The sequence below is a fragment of the Protomyctophum parallelum genome, assembly GCF_964188405.1.
Source record: "Protomyctophum parallelum genome assembly, chromosome: 10".
Classification (NCBI taxonomy): Eukaryota; Metazoa; Chordata; class Actinopteri; order Myctophiformes; family Myctophidae; genus Protomyctophum; species Protomyctophum parallelum.
Window position 1 is genome coordinate 49,309,301 of NC_139704.1, and position 18,300 is coordinate 49,327,600.

Consider the following 18,300-nt stretch of genomic DNA (forward strand, 5'->3'; position numbering starts at 1 on the left):
TTACTTCTCATTGTGGGTTCAGAAAGCAGACCTTTAGAACCATACCACAGAACCATGTTTACTTCTCATTGTGGGTTCAGAAAGCAGACCTTTAGAACCATGTTTACTTCTCATTGTGGGTTCAGAAAGCGGAGCTTCTCTCCAGATGACCTGTGAGGTCCAGATGCTTCATCCATCATGATGTGCTTCACACACGTATTCTGGACACAAAACCCTTCAAAGCATTACAGAACCAACCGTTAGTTGGTTTTAAAATCAATGATTTGACAGCCAGGGGAGCCAGCAGTATAGTGTGGAGGACTCCAGCAGCATACAGAGAGAAGTCTGGTACTTTATATTCAAGGCCGCCAAAGTTAAGTCGACTGGACTGCTTTTGATTGATTGAATAGTTTATCAGACAGAAATGTATAAACTGCAACAGAGTACGGTCCACACGCAACAGAGACAAGGTCCTTGCAGTCTGTCTGACCGAGGCCATTGAGTCATTGAATCGTAGCTTCAAATGGACATATTGGTTGTTCAGTTTGACCCACCGGTTTAGGAGATATGGCTTATAGAGTAATGTCTTGCAGAGAAAACGAGAAGCGAGTTGAGAAAACAGGCTTGAAAAGGTTCACTTCTGTGGTCTCTTAACATTTCAGCTCCTGACATTTATTTCAGACATGCTCTAGTAGTATGTGAAGAGTCTGCCTGTGCTATTAATCAGACCAGTGTGTTGTCCAGTGGAAACCTGGTATGAATCTGATCTCAGGTCAGAATGGGTTAATCGGACCAGTGTGTGTCCAGTGGATAAACCTCGTATGAATCTGATCTCAGGTCAGAATGGGTTAATCGGACCAGTGTGTGTCCAGTGGATAAACCTGGTATGAATCTGATCTCAGGTCAGAATGTGTTATAGGCATGTATAGCCTTCAGTAGTCCATTATGCACCTTGCATTATAATAATAAGGTTGCGAGTGAGAACAAAAGTCAATTACAAGAGAAGCCATTGGTTTGGCAACTAAAATTATATGGTGATAGGTGGTGGGCAGTGGGCACGATAGAGCACCGAAGTCTGACGTCACTTTCAGTAGAGGGCGTCAGTCCCCAGGTTCATGTATTTGTTTAGTTTCAGTAGAGGGCGTCAGTCCCCAGGTTCATGTATTTGTTCAGTTGCATTGAAATCCCCATTGAGGCGATTTTAGATCGCCTCATATAACAACTGTGTTTGAAAAATAAACATGTCACCCCGGCCGCTTCACTCATATGGATATGAAGAATCAACTGACTGAGAGAAAACGCTAATGTTACTGCTACATAATTAGTTAGATTTTCGCTAGAAGCAGACTGTATCATATATGAGTGACTGACTGTTGCAAACGATACAGAGACACCTCCCTGACAATAACGCCGAGACAGCTTGTTAATTTTTGGACCACAACGCTTATAGTAGACGATATTAAGATCACCCCATGTTATTCTCCATAGAGAAATTACTTCCGCGAACCAGGGGAATGGAAGGGATGAGAGAGTTACGTCAGGACTTTAGAACCAGGGGAATGGAAGGGATGAGCGAGTTACGTCAGGACTTTAGAACCAGGGGAATGGAAGGGATGAGAGAGTTACGTCAGGACTTTAGAACCAGGGGAATGGAAGGGATGAGAGAGTTACGTCAGGACTTTAGAACCAGGGGAATGGAAGGGATGAGAGAGTTACGTCAGGACTTTAGAACCAGGGGAATGAAAGGGATGAGCGAGTTACGTCAGGACTTCGGTGCTCTATATAGTCTCCAGCAATGTCTGGACATCTGGGCACTTATTATGTTATTATATTTGAAAATGAATGTGCATGGTACATTAGCCTCTGTAGGTCTGCCATTTGTTTTTAAATCGAAGAACGACTGACATAGAAACATAGCTTTTTTCAGAAAACTGTCAGGATGTAGAGAAGACATTTTTTAAGAATCTGATCTCGGGTCAGAATGGGTTATAATCGGACCAGTGTGTGTCCAGTGGATAAACCTGGTATGAATCTGATCTCAGGTCAGAATGGGTTATAATTAGACCAGTGTGTGTGTCCAGTGGATAAACCTGGTATGAATCTGATCTCAGGTCAGAATGTGTGTCTCACCTGCAGGTAGGCCTGCTGGCAGCGCTGCACCAGCTGGTGGAAGGCGGGCGTGCGCAGGTGGGCGTGGATGTGGGCGGGGTTTAGCCGCTGCAGCGCGTCCATGATGATCTCCTGGAGCACGAAGGGGCTCAGCACGCCTTTAGCCGCGCCCACGCAGAACTGGTACACGTAGTTCACCCCTTTGGACACCGGGACGGGAACACAATGTTATTATTATTATACACTCCTCTGGGCACCGGGACGGGAACACAATGTTATTATTATTATACATCCCTCTGGACACCGGGACGGGAACACAATGTTATTATTATTATACACCCCTCTGGACACCAGGACAGGAACACAATGTTATTATTATTATACATCCCTCTGGACACCGGGACGGGAACACAATGTTATTATTATTATACACCCCTCTGGACACCGGGACGGGAACACAATGTTATTATTATTATTATACACCCCTCTGGGCACCGGGACGGGAACACAATGTTATTATTATTATTATACACCCCTCTGGACACCGGGACAGGAACACAATGTTATTATTATTATTATACACCCCTCTGGACACCGGGACGGGAACACAATGTTATTATTATTATACACCCCTCTGGACACCAGGACGGGAACACAATGTTATTATTATTATACACCCCTTTGGACACCGGGACAGGAACACAATGTTATTATTATTATACACCCCTCTGGGCACCGGGACGGGAACACAATGTTATTATTATTATACACCCCTCTGGACACCGGGACGGGAACACAATGTTATTATTATTATACACCCCTCTGGACACCGGGACGGGAACACAATGTTATTATTATTATACACCCCTCTGGACACCGGGACGGGAACACAATGTTATTATTATTATTATACACCCCTCTGGACACCAGGACGGGAACACAATGTTATTATTATTATACACCCCTTTGGGCACCGGGACGGGAACACAATGTTATTATTATTATTATACACCCCTCTGGACACCGGGACGGGAACACAATGTTATTATTATAATACACCCCTTTGGGCACCGGGACGGGAACACAATGTTATTATTATTATACACCCCTCTGGACACCGGGACGGGAACACAATGTTATTATACACCCCTCTGGGCACCGGGACGGGAACACAATGTTATTATTATTATACACCCCTCTGGACACCAGGACAGGAACACAATGTTATTATTATTATACACCCCTCTGGACACCAGGACAGGAACACAATGTTATTATTATTATTATACACCCCTCTGGACACCGGGACGGGAACACAATGTTATTATTATTATTATACACCCCTCTGGACACCGGGACGGGAACACAATGTTATTATTATTATACACCCCTCTGGACACCGGGACGGGAACACAATGTTATTATTATTATACACCCCTCTGGACACCGGGACGGGAACACAATGTTATTATTATTATACACCCCTCTGGACACCGGGACGGGAACACAATGTTATTATTATTATTATACACCCCTCTGGACACCAGGACGGGAACACAATGTTATTATTATTATTATACACCCCTTTGGGCACCGGGACGGGAACACAATGTTATTATTATACTACACCCCTTTGGACACCGGGACGGGAACACAATGTTATTATTATACTACACCCCTCTGGACACCGGGACGGGAACACAATGTTATTATTATTATACACCCCTCTGGACACCAGGACGGGAACACAATGTTATTATACACCCCTCTGGGCACCGGGACGGGAACACAATGTTATACATGATAGAACTGGTACTCCTGGACACCGGGACAGGAACACGATGACAGAACTGGTACCCCTGGGCACCGGGACGGGAACACATTATTATTACACACCCCTGTTTATATATATATATAAAAAGGTAGTCGACGAACATTTTTCGTCTTAGTTTTAGTCGACGGAAACACCACCGGTTCACACTGGGGCCTGCCCGGCAGAGAATCAAACAGCCAGTTACGGATGGAGCTGGCCCACACCAAGGCCACTGAGTTTCAACACTAATGTAGACGGTACAATAGTGTTGAATGACTGTAGTCTATGAACAGTAGTCTGACGTACAGTAAGAGCTTTTCTCTTCTAGATGAACCAGGGCAGTGTGTAAGGCATCAATGAGGCAACGGGACATGACCTTGGGGAGATACTGTATGCAGTGTTGTTTTTGGCAGAGAATTTCTATTTTAGTTTCAGTCATAGTCTTTGGACTGAAACTTCATTTAGTTTTAGTCACATTTTAGTCACCTGGAAATGTCTTAGTGTCAGTCTAGTTTTAGTCGACTAAATGTCATAAGATTTTAGTCGACTAAATCTACAGTTGATTTAGTCGACTAAAATGTATTTTGGCGGGTCTTGATGCCGTCTTAATGAGTGTTTTTACACTTGCTGACTTGTAGATCAGCTATTTTCAGCATGCAACCAAGTGTAAAATGACTTATACTGGATCTCTTGTCCACTAGTCCCTTCCTAGCATTTTAGTCTAGTTTTTATCTGTTGACGAAATCGTCAGTATATTTAGTCTTAGTTTTAGTCGTCATAGCTTAGTTTTCATTTAGTTTCCATTTAGTTTTCGTCAGTGAAAAAAGGTAGTCGACGAAAACAACACTGGAGATATGCCAGGAACACACTTACACAAACACATGGGAAATGAACTGTTCTCATGGACACACATGTCTTACACACCACCGCCTTTCCTCTGATGCAAGAAAGATGTATTTGGCGCTGCACTGTGGCGACATGGACATCAGGGCTACGCTAGCATGCAGGCCCTTTGTCTAAGACACATTTCTTCCTCGGGAGACTAATAAAGTATATATATATAATCATCCACAGATCTATTTGAACAGTAAGCAGACTGTAAAGGATCAATGCTATAGCAGGAATGATGCTAGTATCTCTATTACAGTGGATTGCCCCATTATACCTCTATGTCTCTCTCTCTCTGCTTGCATCAGTTCTGCCAGTCTGTCTGTCTGTCTGCCTGTCTGTCTGCCTGCCTGCCTGTCTGTCTGTCTGTCTGCCTGTCTGCCTGTCTGCCTGCCTGCCTGCCTGCCTGCCTGCCTGCCTGCCTGCCTGCCTGCCTGCCTGTCTGTCTGTCTGTCTGTCTGTCTGCACGCACATACCCCTACAAATCCGACTGACTTTTATTTCAAATCCATAAAGAACGGAATAACTAATCTCCTGGTCGATATGTAAACCTGGACACATTACCATATTTTCTGCCTCGAGGCAAAAAAGGAATAATAAATGATCTCAAGAAACCGGTGAAATATTATTATGCATGTAATTGTATCCGTCTCTGGATGTGTGGATCCCAGATGATGCATGGATGGTGTGTACTGTGAAGGCTCATTCATAGTCTGAAGGTGACCACCGCTCCGGTGGTGAGCTGACCACCGCTCCGGTGGGAGGTGAGCTGACCACCGCTCCGGTGGCGAGGTGACCACCGCTCCGGTGGCGAGGTGACCACCGCTCCGGTGGTGAGGTGACCACCGCTCCGGTGGTGAGGTGACCACCGCTCCGGTGGCGAGGTGACCACCGCTCCGGTGGCGAGCTGACCACCGCTCCGGTGGCGAGGTGACCACCGCTCCGGTGGTGAGCTGACCACCGCTCCGGTGACCTCCGCTTCTGGCTTAAATCATCAATGACTTTCTCCTTCCACTCACCTAATCTGCCTGCATTTTAAATTACACCTAGCCTGGCGCCCAGTCCTAGCAACCATTAGTTACACTCACCTAGCCTCGCGGACACACCTAGCAACCATTAGTTACACTCACCTAGCCTCGCGGACACACCTAGCAACCATTACACTCACCTAGCCTCGCGGACACACCTAGCAACCATTAGTTACACTCACCTAGCCTCGCGGACACACCTAGCAACCATTAGTTACACTCACCTAGCCTCGCGGACACACCTAGCAACCATTACACTCACCTAGCCTCACGGACACACCTAGCAACCATTACACTCACCTAGCCTGGCGGACACACCTAGCAACCATTACACTCACCTAGCCTGGCGGACACACCTAGCAACCATTAGTTACACTCACCTAGCCTCGCGGACACACCTAGCAACCATTAGTTACACTCACCTAGCCTCGCGGACACACCTAGCAACCATTAGTTACACTCACCTAGCCTCGCGGACACACCTAGCAACCATTACACTCACCTAGCCTGGCGGCCAGTCCTAGCAACCATTACACTCACCTAGCCTCGCGGACACACCTAGCAACCATTAGTTACACTCACCTAGCCTCGCGGACACACCTAGCAACCATTAGTTACACTCACCTAGCCTCGCGGACACACCTAGCAACCATTAGTTACACTCACCTAGCCTCGCGGACACACCTAGCAACCATTACACTCACCTAGCCTGGCGGCCAGTCCTAGCAACCATTACACTCACCTAGCCTCGCGGACACACCTAGCAACCATTAGTTACACTCACCTAGCCTCGCGGACACACCTAGCAACCATTAGTTACACTCACCTAGCCTCGCGGACACACCTAGCAACCATTAGTTACACTCACCTAGCCTCGCGGACACACCTAGCAACCATTAGTTACACTCACCTAGCCTCGCGGACACACCTAGCAACCATTACACTCACCTAGCCTGGCGGCCAGTCCTAGCAACCATTACACTCACCTAGCCTCGCGGACACACCTAGCAACCATTAGTTACACTCACCTAGCCTCGCGGACACACCTAGCAACCATTAGTTACACTCACCTAGCCTGGCGGACACGCCTAGCAACCATTACACTCACCTAGCCTCACGGACACACCTAGCAACCATTAGTTACACTCACCTAGCCTGGCGGACACCACCTAGCAACCATTACACTCACCTAGCCTGGCGGCCAGTCCTAGCAACCACTTGACGTCCTCGGTGTAGGGCGGGCTGCGGGAGAAGTTGTTGGGATGGTCGTTGTGAGCCCTCCTGCCCAGCATCTCCAACGCCAGCATGCCTACGTCACAGAGGAGGAGACGAGAAAATGAAGGTTTTAGTCAGATTTTAGTCACCTGGAATGTTCTAGTGTTTAGTCTAGTTTTAGTCGACTAAATCTACATTGGATTTAGTCGACTAAAATGTGTTTTGACAGGCCTTGATGTCGTTGTAATGACATATTTTACACTTTGGTTGCATGCTGAAAATAGCAGATCTTACAATCTCTATATCTGCTATTTTCAGCATGCAACCCAGCATAAAACTGGATCTCTTGTCCACTAGTCCCTTCCTAACATTTGTCTAGTCTAGTTTTTATTTGTTGACGAAATTGTCAGTATATTTAGTCTCAGTTTTAGTCATCATAGATTCGTTTTTATTTAGTTTTAGTCAGGAGGAGGAGACGAGAAAATGAAGGTCCAAAGGGCCGATTCATACTCCTATTTTACCTATTGTTTCGGCGCTGTAGTGCCGAAATGATTTCGGCTCGTCAGAAATTTTCAGTAGCACCGAAGAGCCGACTTTAGGACGGTACTCGCCCCCCTGAACCTCAAATGACGTCACATTGTAGGCTCTACAGCGCCGAACCAACTTTTATTCGGCTCTAAAATAGGAGTATGAATCGGTCCAAGGTCTTCAAAGTTGAAGTTGTTCTATTTGTCACACACGTTACCGCTGTGACATTGGTTCTCTCTGAGCATTTGACCCGTCTCTCTCTCTTGGAGCGGTGAGATGCAGCCGCGCTGAGGATAATTTAATTTGTAGTTGATTCTAAAACCCCTCCCCGATCCAACCCTCGATGCCCAGTGCCAAGCCAGGTCTTCGGTATGACCCGGCCGGGGGGGATCGAACCCCCAGCCTCCCAGATTCAGGGCAAGACACTCTAACCACGAGGCCACCGTCCACGTTTGTTCTGCATCCTTCCGCCGGCTTCCCATTCTGAACGGGAACCCATTTTGGCGTTAGCATCATGTCGTGCTTTAGCTATTTAAAAATAGCAGATCTACAAGCTCGTGGCGCCACCGAGTGGCGCGCCACGAGCTTGTAGGTCTGCTATTTTTGAAAGATCGAAGAACAACTGACATTTTTAGAATCTGATCTCAGGTCAGAATGGGTTGATCAGACCAGTGTGTGTGTCCAGTGGAAACCTCGTATGAATCTGATCTCAGGTCAGAATGGGTTAAAAACTGTAATGCTTTACTTTTGCAAACGACAACAGAAAACAATGGAAAAACGGCTGCCACAGCAACATCTTTAGGTCGTTATGTTTCCGCGAGCACTGTGTTCCACAGCATAAGGAAAAGGCTCCGCTCATTAACTGTTTGGCTGCCACCTGCTGGACGCAAATCCAACTTCTAACTGCCACAGTCTGTGGGGGAAGATTTAGAGGTTGCGCACGCAACACAGAAACGGATGTTGTGGGCGTCCATCTTGTGTTAAATAATTAGCGTCAATGCTAGCGAGCTAAAATATAGCCATCCTTGCTCTAGAAAGCACCAATGTTTCCATCTAGACCACCGGATAATCAGCAAAGACCTCCGAACATCGCGCTAATTGACTAAACCATGGAGAGCTCCGTAGATTTATTCAGCTTTTAGTCTGCCTGTATAACGGGAGGTGGACAGCGCGCATGCGCGATCAGGTCTAGGGTCGCTAAAGAAGGAAAGGCCGACCCAAAATAATAATGAAAAAATAGTTCTCAGCGATGCGGATTGATATCCATAATAAAGCTAATCTGACGGAGCATTCCGACACGAGCGGAAGGTTATTACATTCCTTATGGCGGAGCCTTCCTGTGTTAAACAGGTTGACTGCCACCTGGTGGACAGACGCAAGAGCCAACGCTAGACTGCCGACCCGGATCTACTTTGTGTGTTGCAACGCTGGATGCACGTCCGGTTTTGGGCGGCCATCTTAGGATGCTAAATAATTAGCATCAATGCTATAGCGAGCTAAAATTAGTCTATCCCTTGCTCTAGAAAGCGCCGACGTTTCAAATCGAGATCACCGGATAATCAGCAAAGACATCCGAACACTGACAGCAAAGACATCCGAACACTGACAGCAAAGACATCCGAACACTGCGCACACACACAGCTTTTTAGTCGGCCTGTATACAACAAGTGAACAGCAGTTTGCGTGTGCGCAAAACCGGTCTAGGATCGCTGAAGAAGGAAAGGCCAAGCAGAAAAAGAAAAAAAAAATCTGCGATCCGGTTTGATATCAATAATAAAGCTTAATCTGACGTAATGTTCCGCCAACAGCAGCTGTCGGTTGGATTCTAATTGGCTGGAAGGTTTCCGTCACGAGGAGTTATTTAGTTAATCAGACCAGTGTGTGTCCAGTGGGAAAACTCGTATGAGAATCTGATCTCAGGTCAGAATGGGTTAATCAGACCAGTGTGTGTCCAGTGGAAAACCTCGTATGAATCTGATCTCAGGTCAGAATGGGTTAATCAGACAAATGTGTGTGTCCAGTGGAAACCTCGTGTGAATCTGATCTCAGGTCAGAATGGGTTAATCAGACCATAGTGTGTGTCCAGTGGAAACCTCGTATGAGAATCTGATCTCAGGTCAGAATGGGTTAATCAGACCATAGTGTGTGTCCAGTGGAAACCTCGTGTGAATCTGATCTCAGGTCAGAATGGGTTAATCAGACCATAATGTGTGTCCAGTGGAAACCTCGTATCAAATCTGATCTCAGGTCAGAATGGGGTTAAAGGCCGCTCTGCTCACCAACTCTGTAGGCAGAGTGCAGGTAGTGCAGACCCTGTTGGCTGATTGGCTGCTCGTCCTCAACCGGGAAGGAGGCGCTGCTGCTGACCAATGGGGCGGGCTGCTGGGAGGAGAGGGCGGGCAGAGCCTGGATGCTGGAGGTGGAGTGGATGCCCCCTACTGGACAGGAGGAGAAGGAGGAGGAGTCACAAAACTATATGCACATCTAGCACTTAGAGTATATATTTCTAGAGAAGGCACCCAGAGGAAACCCTGAGGCGAAATGGACATAGTGGCCGGATTTGGTATTGCAGCTCGAGCCAGCGCTGCTCCGTTGACTATCATTGCGCACGTTCATGTGATTGGGGCCATGACACGTGAACGAATGTTTCATACGTGAACGCGCACAAACGGCACAATGATAGTCAACGGCAGCGCGTTCATGTGTTTGGGGCCAATCCACCCCAGAATGCACTCTGTTCCTACCAGGAAGGAGGAGTGAATCCGCCTCATGCGCTTTTGAGCAACTCAATGCAAGTGGATGGGAGGAGAACTCGGGTGTCTTCTCTATAGATATATAACTCTATGATCTAGCACCAGTGTTGTTTTTGGCAGCAAATCTCTATTTTAGTTTTAGTCATTTTAGTCTCTTGAATAGTTTTCACTTAGTCTTAGTCACATTTTAAGTCACCTGGAATGTTCTAGTGTTTAGTCTAGTTTTAGTCGACTAAATGTCATACGATTTTAGTCGACTAAAGTTGATTTAGTCGACTAGAATGTGTTTTGACAGGCCTTGATGTCGTTGTAATGACATATTTTACACCGCGACGCGTTGTGAGATTGTAGATCTGCTATTTTCAGCATGCAACCCAGCATAAAACTGGATCTCTTGTCCACTATAGTCCCTTCCTAACATTTTAGTCTAGTTTTTATTTGTTGACGAAATTGTCAGTATATTTAGTCTTAGTTTTAGTCATCATAGCATAGTTTTAATTTAGTTTTCGTCAGTGGAAAAAGGTAGTCGACGAACATTTTTCGTCTTAGTTTTAGTCGACGAAAACAACACTGCTCACCCCGTCTCGGGGTGGTGGTACCGACCTGACACCGTGGTGGAGAGGGGGAGGGGCAGGCCCGTCTCGGGGTGGTGGTACTGACCTGACACCGTGGTGGAGAGGGGGAGGGGCAGGCCCGTCTCGGGGTGGTGGTACTGACCTGACACCGTGGTGGAGAGGGGGAGGGGCAGGCCCGTCTCGGGGTGGTGGTACTGACCTGACACCGTGGTGGAGAGGGGGAGGGGCAGGCCCGTCTCGGGGTGGTGGTACTGACCTGACACCGTGGTGGAGAGGGGGAGGGGCAGGCCCGTCTCGGGGTGGTGGTACTGACCTGACACCGTGGTGGAGAGGGGGAGGGGCAGGCCCGTCTCGGGGTGGTGGTACTGACCTGACACCGTGGTGGAGAGGGGGAGGGGCAGGCCCGTCTCGGGGTGGTGGTAGGGGTGGACGGCGATCTGGGTCATGGCGGGAACGGGCACGCCGCCAGGGAAGGTGACGGCGGTGGGCGGATGAGGGCCGGCCGCCACGGAGAAGGGGAACTGGGCCCCAAGGAACGCCGGGTGCATTCCCTGATGAGACGCCGCACGCACACACACAGAGAGAGAGAGACACACACACACACACACACACACAGAGACACACACACACAGACACACACACACACACACACACACACACACACACACACACACACACACACACACACACACACACACACACACACACACACACGCACGTTAACCAAGTTATTCGTGTCCACATAAGCATACTTATGCACCGATATTAAAAGGTAGGATTAAGCTTACATTCACCACATCATGGCAGACACACGTCATGATTACAATAAGCATGTTATTACATTCACCACATCATGGCAGACACACGTCATGATTACAATAAGCATGTTATTACATTCACCACATCATGGCAGACACACGTCATGATTACATTAAGCATGTTATTACATTCACCACATCATGGCAGACACACGTCATGATTACAATAAGCATGTTATTACATTCACCACATCATGGCAGACACACGTCATGATTACAATAAGCATGTTATTACATTCACCACATCATGGCAGACACACGTCATGATTACAATAAGCATGTTATTACATTCACCACATCATGGCAGACACACGTCATGATTACAATAAGCATGTTATTACATTCACCACATCATGGCAGACACACGTCATGATTACAATAAGCATGTTATTACATTCACCACATCATGGCAGACACACGTCATGATTACAATAAGCATGTTAAGCTTACATTCACCACATCATGGCAGACACACGTCATGATTACAATAAGCATGTTATTACATTCACCACATCATGGCAGACACACGTCATGATTACAATAAGCATGTTATTACATTCACCACATCATGGCAGACACACGTCATGATTACAATAAGCATGTTATTACATTCACCACATCATGGCAGACACACGTCATGATTACAATAAGCATGTTATTACATTCACCACATCATGGCAGACACACGTCATGATTACAATAAGCATGTTATTACATTCACCACATCATGGCAGACACACGTCATGATTACAATAAGCATGTTATTACATTCACCACATCATGGCAGACACACGTCATGATTACAATAAGCATGTTATTACATTCACCACATCATGGCAGACACACGTCATGATTACAATAAGCATGTTATTACATTCACCACATCATGGCAGACACACGTCATGATTACAATAAGCATGTTATTACATTCACCACATCATGGCAGACACACGTCATGATTACAATAAGCATGTTATTACATTCACCACATCATGGCAGACACACGTCATGATTACAATAAGCATGTTATTACATTCACCACATCATGGCAGACACACGTCATGATTACAATAAGCATGTTATTCAGTACTTAGGAAATTAGTACTGTAACAGTGTCTCTTTTATACAGCACAACCGGACTGTGGGACTGGGTGTGTGCTAGGGTGAACTAGGTGTGTGCTAGGGTGAACTAGGTGTGTGCTAGGGTGAACTGGGTGTGTGCTAGGGTGAACTAGGTGTGTGCTAGGGTGAACTAGGTGTGTGCTAGGGTGAACTGGGTGTGTGCTAGGGTGAACTAGGTGTGTGCTAGGGTGAACTAGGTGTGTGCTAGGGTGAACTAGGTGTGTGCTAGGGTGAACTAGGTGTGTGCTAGGGTGAACTAGGTGTGTGCTAGGGTGAACTAGGTGTGTGCTAGGGTGAACTAGGTGTGTGCTAGGGTGAACTAGGTGTGTGCTAGGGTGAACTAGGTGTGTGCTAGGGTGAACTAGGTCTGTGCTAGGGTGAACTAGGTGTGTGCTAGGGTGAACTAGGTGTGTGCTAGGGTGAACTAGGTGTGTGCTAGGGTGAACTGGGTATGTGCTAGGGTGAACTAGGTGTGTGCTAGGGTGAACTAGGTGTGTGCTAGGGTGAACTAGGTGTGTGCTAGGGTGAACTAGGTGTGTGCTAGGGTGAACTAGGTGTGTGCTAGGGTGAACTAGGTGTGTGCTAGGGTGAACTAGGTGTGTGCTAGGGTGAACTAGGTCTGTGCTAGGGTGAACTAGGTGTGTGCTAGGGTGAACTAGGTGTGTGCTAGGGTGAACTAGGTGTGTGCTAGGGTGAACTGGGTATGTGCTAGGGTGAACTAGGTGTGTGCTAGGGTGAACTAGGTGTGTGCTAGGGTGAACTAGGTGTGTGCTAGGGTGAACTAGGTGTGTGCTAGGGTGAACTAGGTCTGTGCTAGGGTGAACTAGGTGTGTGCTAGGGTGAACTAGGTGTGTGCTAGGGTGAACTAGGTGTGTGCTAGGGTGAACTAGGTGTGTGCTAGGGTGAACTAGGTGTGTGCTAGGGTGAACTAGGTGTGTGCTAGGGTGAACTGGGTGTGTGCTAGGGTGAACTAGGTGTGTGCTAGGGTGAACTAGGTGTGTGCTAGGGTGAACTGGGTGTGTGCTAGGGTGAACTAGGTGTGTGCTAGGGTGAACTAGGTGTGTGCTAGGGTGAACTAGGTGTGTGCTAGGGTGAACTAGGTGTGTGCTAGGGTGAACTAGGTGTGTGCTAGGGTGAACTAGGTGTGTGCTAGGGTGAACTAGGTCTGTGCTAGGGTGAACTAGGTGTGTGCTAGGGTGAACTAGGTGTGTGCTAGGGTGAACTAGGTCTGTGCTAGGGTGAACTAGGTGTGTGCTAGGGTGAACTAGGTGTGTGCTAGGGTGAACTAGGTGTGTGCTAGGGTGAACTAGGTGTGTGCTAGGGTGAACTAGGTGTGTGCTAGGGTGAACTAGGTGTGTGCTAGGGTGAACTGGGTGTGTGCTAGGGTGAACTAGGTGTGTGCTAGGGTGAACTAGGTGTGTGCTAGGGTGAACTGGGTGTGTGCTAGGGTGAACTAGGTGTGTGCTAGGGTGAACTAGGTGTGTGCTAGGGTGAACTAGGTGTGTGCTAGGGTGAACTAGGTGTGTGCTAGGGTGAACTAGGTGTGTGCTAGGGTGAACTAGGTGTGTGCTAGGGTGAACTAGGTCTGTGCTAGGGTGAACTAGGTGTGTGCTAGGGTGAACTAGGTGTGTGCTAGGGTGAACTAGGTGTGTGCTAGGGTGAACTAGGTGTGTGCTAGGGTGAACTAGGTGTGTGCTAGGGTGAACTAGGTGTGTGCTAGGGTGAACTGGGTGTGTGCTAGGGTGAACTAGGTGTGTGCTAGGGTGAACTAGGTGTGTGCTAGGGTGAACTGGGTGTGTGCTAGGGTGAACTAGGTGTGTGCTAGGGTGAACTGGGTGTGTGCTAGGGTGAACTAGGTGTGTGCTAGGGTGAACTAGGTGTGTGCTAGGGTGAACTGGGTGTGTGCTAGGGTGAACTAGGTGTGTGCTAGGGTGAACTGGGTGTGTGCTAGGGTGAACTAGGTGTGTGCTAGGGTGAACTGGGTGTGTGCTAGGGTGAACTAGGTGTGTGCTAGGGTGAACTAGGTGTGTGCTAGGGTGAACTAGGTGTGTGCTAGGGTGAACTAGGTGTGTGCTAGGGTGAACTAGGTCTGTGCTAGGGTGAAATAGGTGTGTGCTAGGGTGAACTAGGTGTGTGCTAGGGTGAACTAGGTGTGTGCTAGGGTGAACTAGGTGTGTGCTAGGGTGAACTAGGTGTGCTAGGGTGAACTAGGTGTGTGCTAGGGTGAACTAGGTGTGTGCTAGGGTGAACTAGGTGTGTGCTAGGGTGAACTAGGTGTGTGCTAGGGTGAACTGGGTGTGTGCTAGGGTGAACTAGGTGTGTGCTAGGGTGAACTAGGTGTGTGCTAGGGTGAACTAGGTGTGTGCTAGGGTGAACTAGGTCTGTGCTAGGGTGAACTAGGTGTGTGCTAGGGTGAACTAGGTGTGTGCTAGGGTGAACTAGGTGTGTGCTAGGGTGAACTAGGTGTGTGCTAGGGTGAACTAGGTGTGTGCTAGGGTGAACTAGGTGTGTGCTAGGGTGAACTAGGTGTGTGCTAGGGTGAACTAGGTGTGTGCTAGGGTGAACTAGGTGTGTGCTAGGGTGAACTAGGTCTGTGCTAGGGTGAACTAGGTCTGTGCTAGGGTGAACTAGGTGTGTGCTAGGGTGAACTAGGTGTGTGCTAGGGTGAACTAGGGTGAACTAGGTGTGTGCTAGGGTGCAGAATATAACTAGAAAAAGTGCCCTTCCGGGCACAGGTCTCCACCAGGTTATCCACAGATCCGTGCAGTTAGAGGTAAAAACACTTTTTGGCCAGTTATAGCGCCACCTTGAGGCTGAGTTGAAATTGTTCATGTGGCATTTCGTCCTCGGCCTAGTGGGAATGTGGGTGCACAATTTCACGGAAATCACGCGATGTGTTCATGATTTGCAGCATTTTGTTTGAAACTGAGCACTCCTGTTAATTTTGGAAGCCAATCTTAACCAATCAGGATGGAGTCTGAGAAATCTGAAAGACCGGTTTGGTTGAATGGCTCTAGAGAGACTGTGTACCAATTTGCGTGATGTTTGGACAAAATCTGTAGGTGTACTGTGCAAAAACTTGTTTTGCACAAAGCGGCCTCCTGGTGGCGCTATAACAGGCCGTTCTGGAAAGTTTGGGGCAGAGGTTCATGGTTGGCATCCAGGGAGTGTGTGTGCAAAATTTGGCATCGACCGGGCTTGTTTTGCACAAAGCGGCCTCCTGGTGGCGCTATAACAGGCCGTTCTGGAAAGTTTGGGGCAGAGGTTCATGGTTGGCATCCAGGGAGTGTGTGTGCAAAATTTGGCATCGACCGGGTTAACGGTGGCTGAGATTAGCTGTTCACGGACGGACACACGGACGGACGGACGGAGTGCAAAACATACTCTCCCCATGCCTTCGGCTGGTGGAGACAAAAACTGCACCTCTGAGATTGTATGAAGAAATCAGGCCAGGGCATTTAAATGTTTTCCTGTGGCAGATTCATCTGGTTTCCAGGCAAATTCTGGAGCTGCTATTGTTTTTGCCTAACGTTCGCCCCGGGATGAGGGTATTAGCAGATTTAGAATGAATGAATGATGAAGGCTTTTGTCTCTCTGTGTGTGTGTGTGTGTGTGCGTGCGTGTGTGTGCGCCCGTGTGTGCACATGCGGGGGATTTAAACAATTTACTTCAGATCAGCACACATGAGGTTTTTCCCCCACAAGGCCCTTCGGAGGGGTTTTAACCCTCAGGAGGGGTTTTTCACCATTCAGTGCGTGTTCGTCACGCCCTCATCCCCAGACTGAGCAACGAAACGTCTGTGATTAATACAAAGGCACTCTGCTCGGCGTCTCCACTCCGTGGGGACTCCGTCACCTTCAATCAGTGGCTCCCGCTTTTGTCTTAAGAGACAGATACTTGGCAGAGAGCCAGTTCCCTGTCAATCACATCACATTATGCACAACAACCACCGTCCTGTTCTGTTCTGTCCTGTTCGTTCACTGCGTTCGTTTCTCGACATTCTCCACAAAACCTCCCCCCGGGGGCAGCTCAAAAGACACTTCCTGATAACTTAGTGTTGAACAGTGTTGTTTTCGTTGACTAAAACGAAGACGAAAAATGTTCGTCGACTACCTTTTTTCACTGACAAAAACGAATGGAAACTAAATGAAAACTAAGCTACGATGACTAAAACTAAGACTAAATATACTGACAATTTCGTCGACAAATAAAAACTAGACTAAAATGTTAGGAAGGGACTAGTGGACAAGAGATCCAGTATAAGTCATTTTACACTTGGTTGTATGCTGAAAATAGCAGATCTACAAGCGCGCTGTGACGCGTTGTGTGCTTGTAGATCTGCTATTTTCAGCAAGTGTAAAATCAGTCCTTACAACGGCATCAAGGCCCGCCGAACCGACTTTTATTCGGCTCTAAAATAGGAGTATGAATCGGCCCTTACATACTTCTTAAAACACCAAAAGGGGTTCCCGCCCGTCACTACACCTTTGGTTCTCAAAGTTGGGGTCTCAGCTGGTCCTTAGAAGGGTAGAAACTAAAATCAGCCAGATAATGTATCATTCATATACTGTACAGTACTATGCTGCGTGAATAAACATACAATTTGATAGCATACAGTAGAGAAGATCACCCAGGTTTTATGGTTTTTCCAATTTAGAATCTGATCTCAGGTCAGAAAGGGTTAATCAGACCAGTGTGTGTCCAGTGGAAACCTTGTATGAATCTGATCTCAGGTCAGAACGGGTTAATCAGACCAGTGTGTGTCCAGTGGAAACCTCGTATGAATCTGATCTCAGGTCAGAACGGGTTAATCAGACCAGTGTGTTGTCCAGTGGAAACCTCGTATGAATCTGATCTCAGGTCAGAATGGGTTAAGAGAACAGAATAAGGGCGACCATGGGAAGGGAATAGATAAAGTGTTTTCTCAATCTTTTTTGAGCTCAGGCCATGGGACTGGGGAGACTGAGGAGGGGAAAACATACAGTTATATATGGGTGGGCCATGGGACTGGTGGGACTGGGGAGGGGGAACATATGGTTATATATGGGTGGGCCATGGGCTGGTGGGACTGGGGAGGGGGAAACAGTTATATATGGGTGGGCCATATGGGTGGGCCTGGGTGGTGGTGAGACTGAGGAGGGGGACGAGATGTAACAACCCAAATATGCACCGTTGTGAACTTGTAGATCGGCTATTTTCAGCAAGTGTAAAATCAGCCATTACGACGGCATCAAGGCCCGCCAAAATACATTTTAGTCGACTAAATCGACTGTAGATTTAGTCGACTAGAATCTTATGACATTTAGTCGACTAAAACAAGACACTAAAACATTCCAGGTGACTAAAATGTGACTAAAACTAAAATGAGAGACTATTCAAGAGACTATGACTAAAACTAAAATCAAAATTTGCTGCCAAAAACAACAGTGTCAAGGACCAACGGTTTATATTTGACGCTCACATCAGACACTC

General features: G+C 47.5%; 1 protein-coding gene across 1 annotated transcript in view; it reads right to left on the reverse strand.

The window, feature by feature from the left end:
* Nucleotides 1–18,300, reverse strand: part of zswim8 (zinc finger, SWIM-type containing 8) — a 144,906-nt gene that overhangs the window by 12,565 nt on the left and 114,041 nt on the right. Inside the window, exons 30-33 of the mRNA XM_083775375.1 lie at nt 11,259–11,439; nt 9,840–9,998; nt 7,007–7,126; nt 2,110–2,288 (exon numbers count right to left, since the gene is read on the reverse strand). Of these exons, the coding sequence (XP_083631501.1) occupies nt 2,110–2,288; nt 7,007–7,126; nt 9,840–9,998; nt 11,259–11,439 (639 nt within the window). The remainder of the gene's footprint in view (nt 1–2,109; nt 2,289–7,006; nt 7,127–9,839; nt 9,999–11,258; nt 11,440–18,300) is intronic.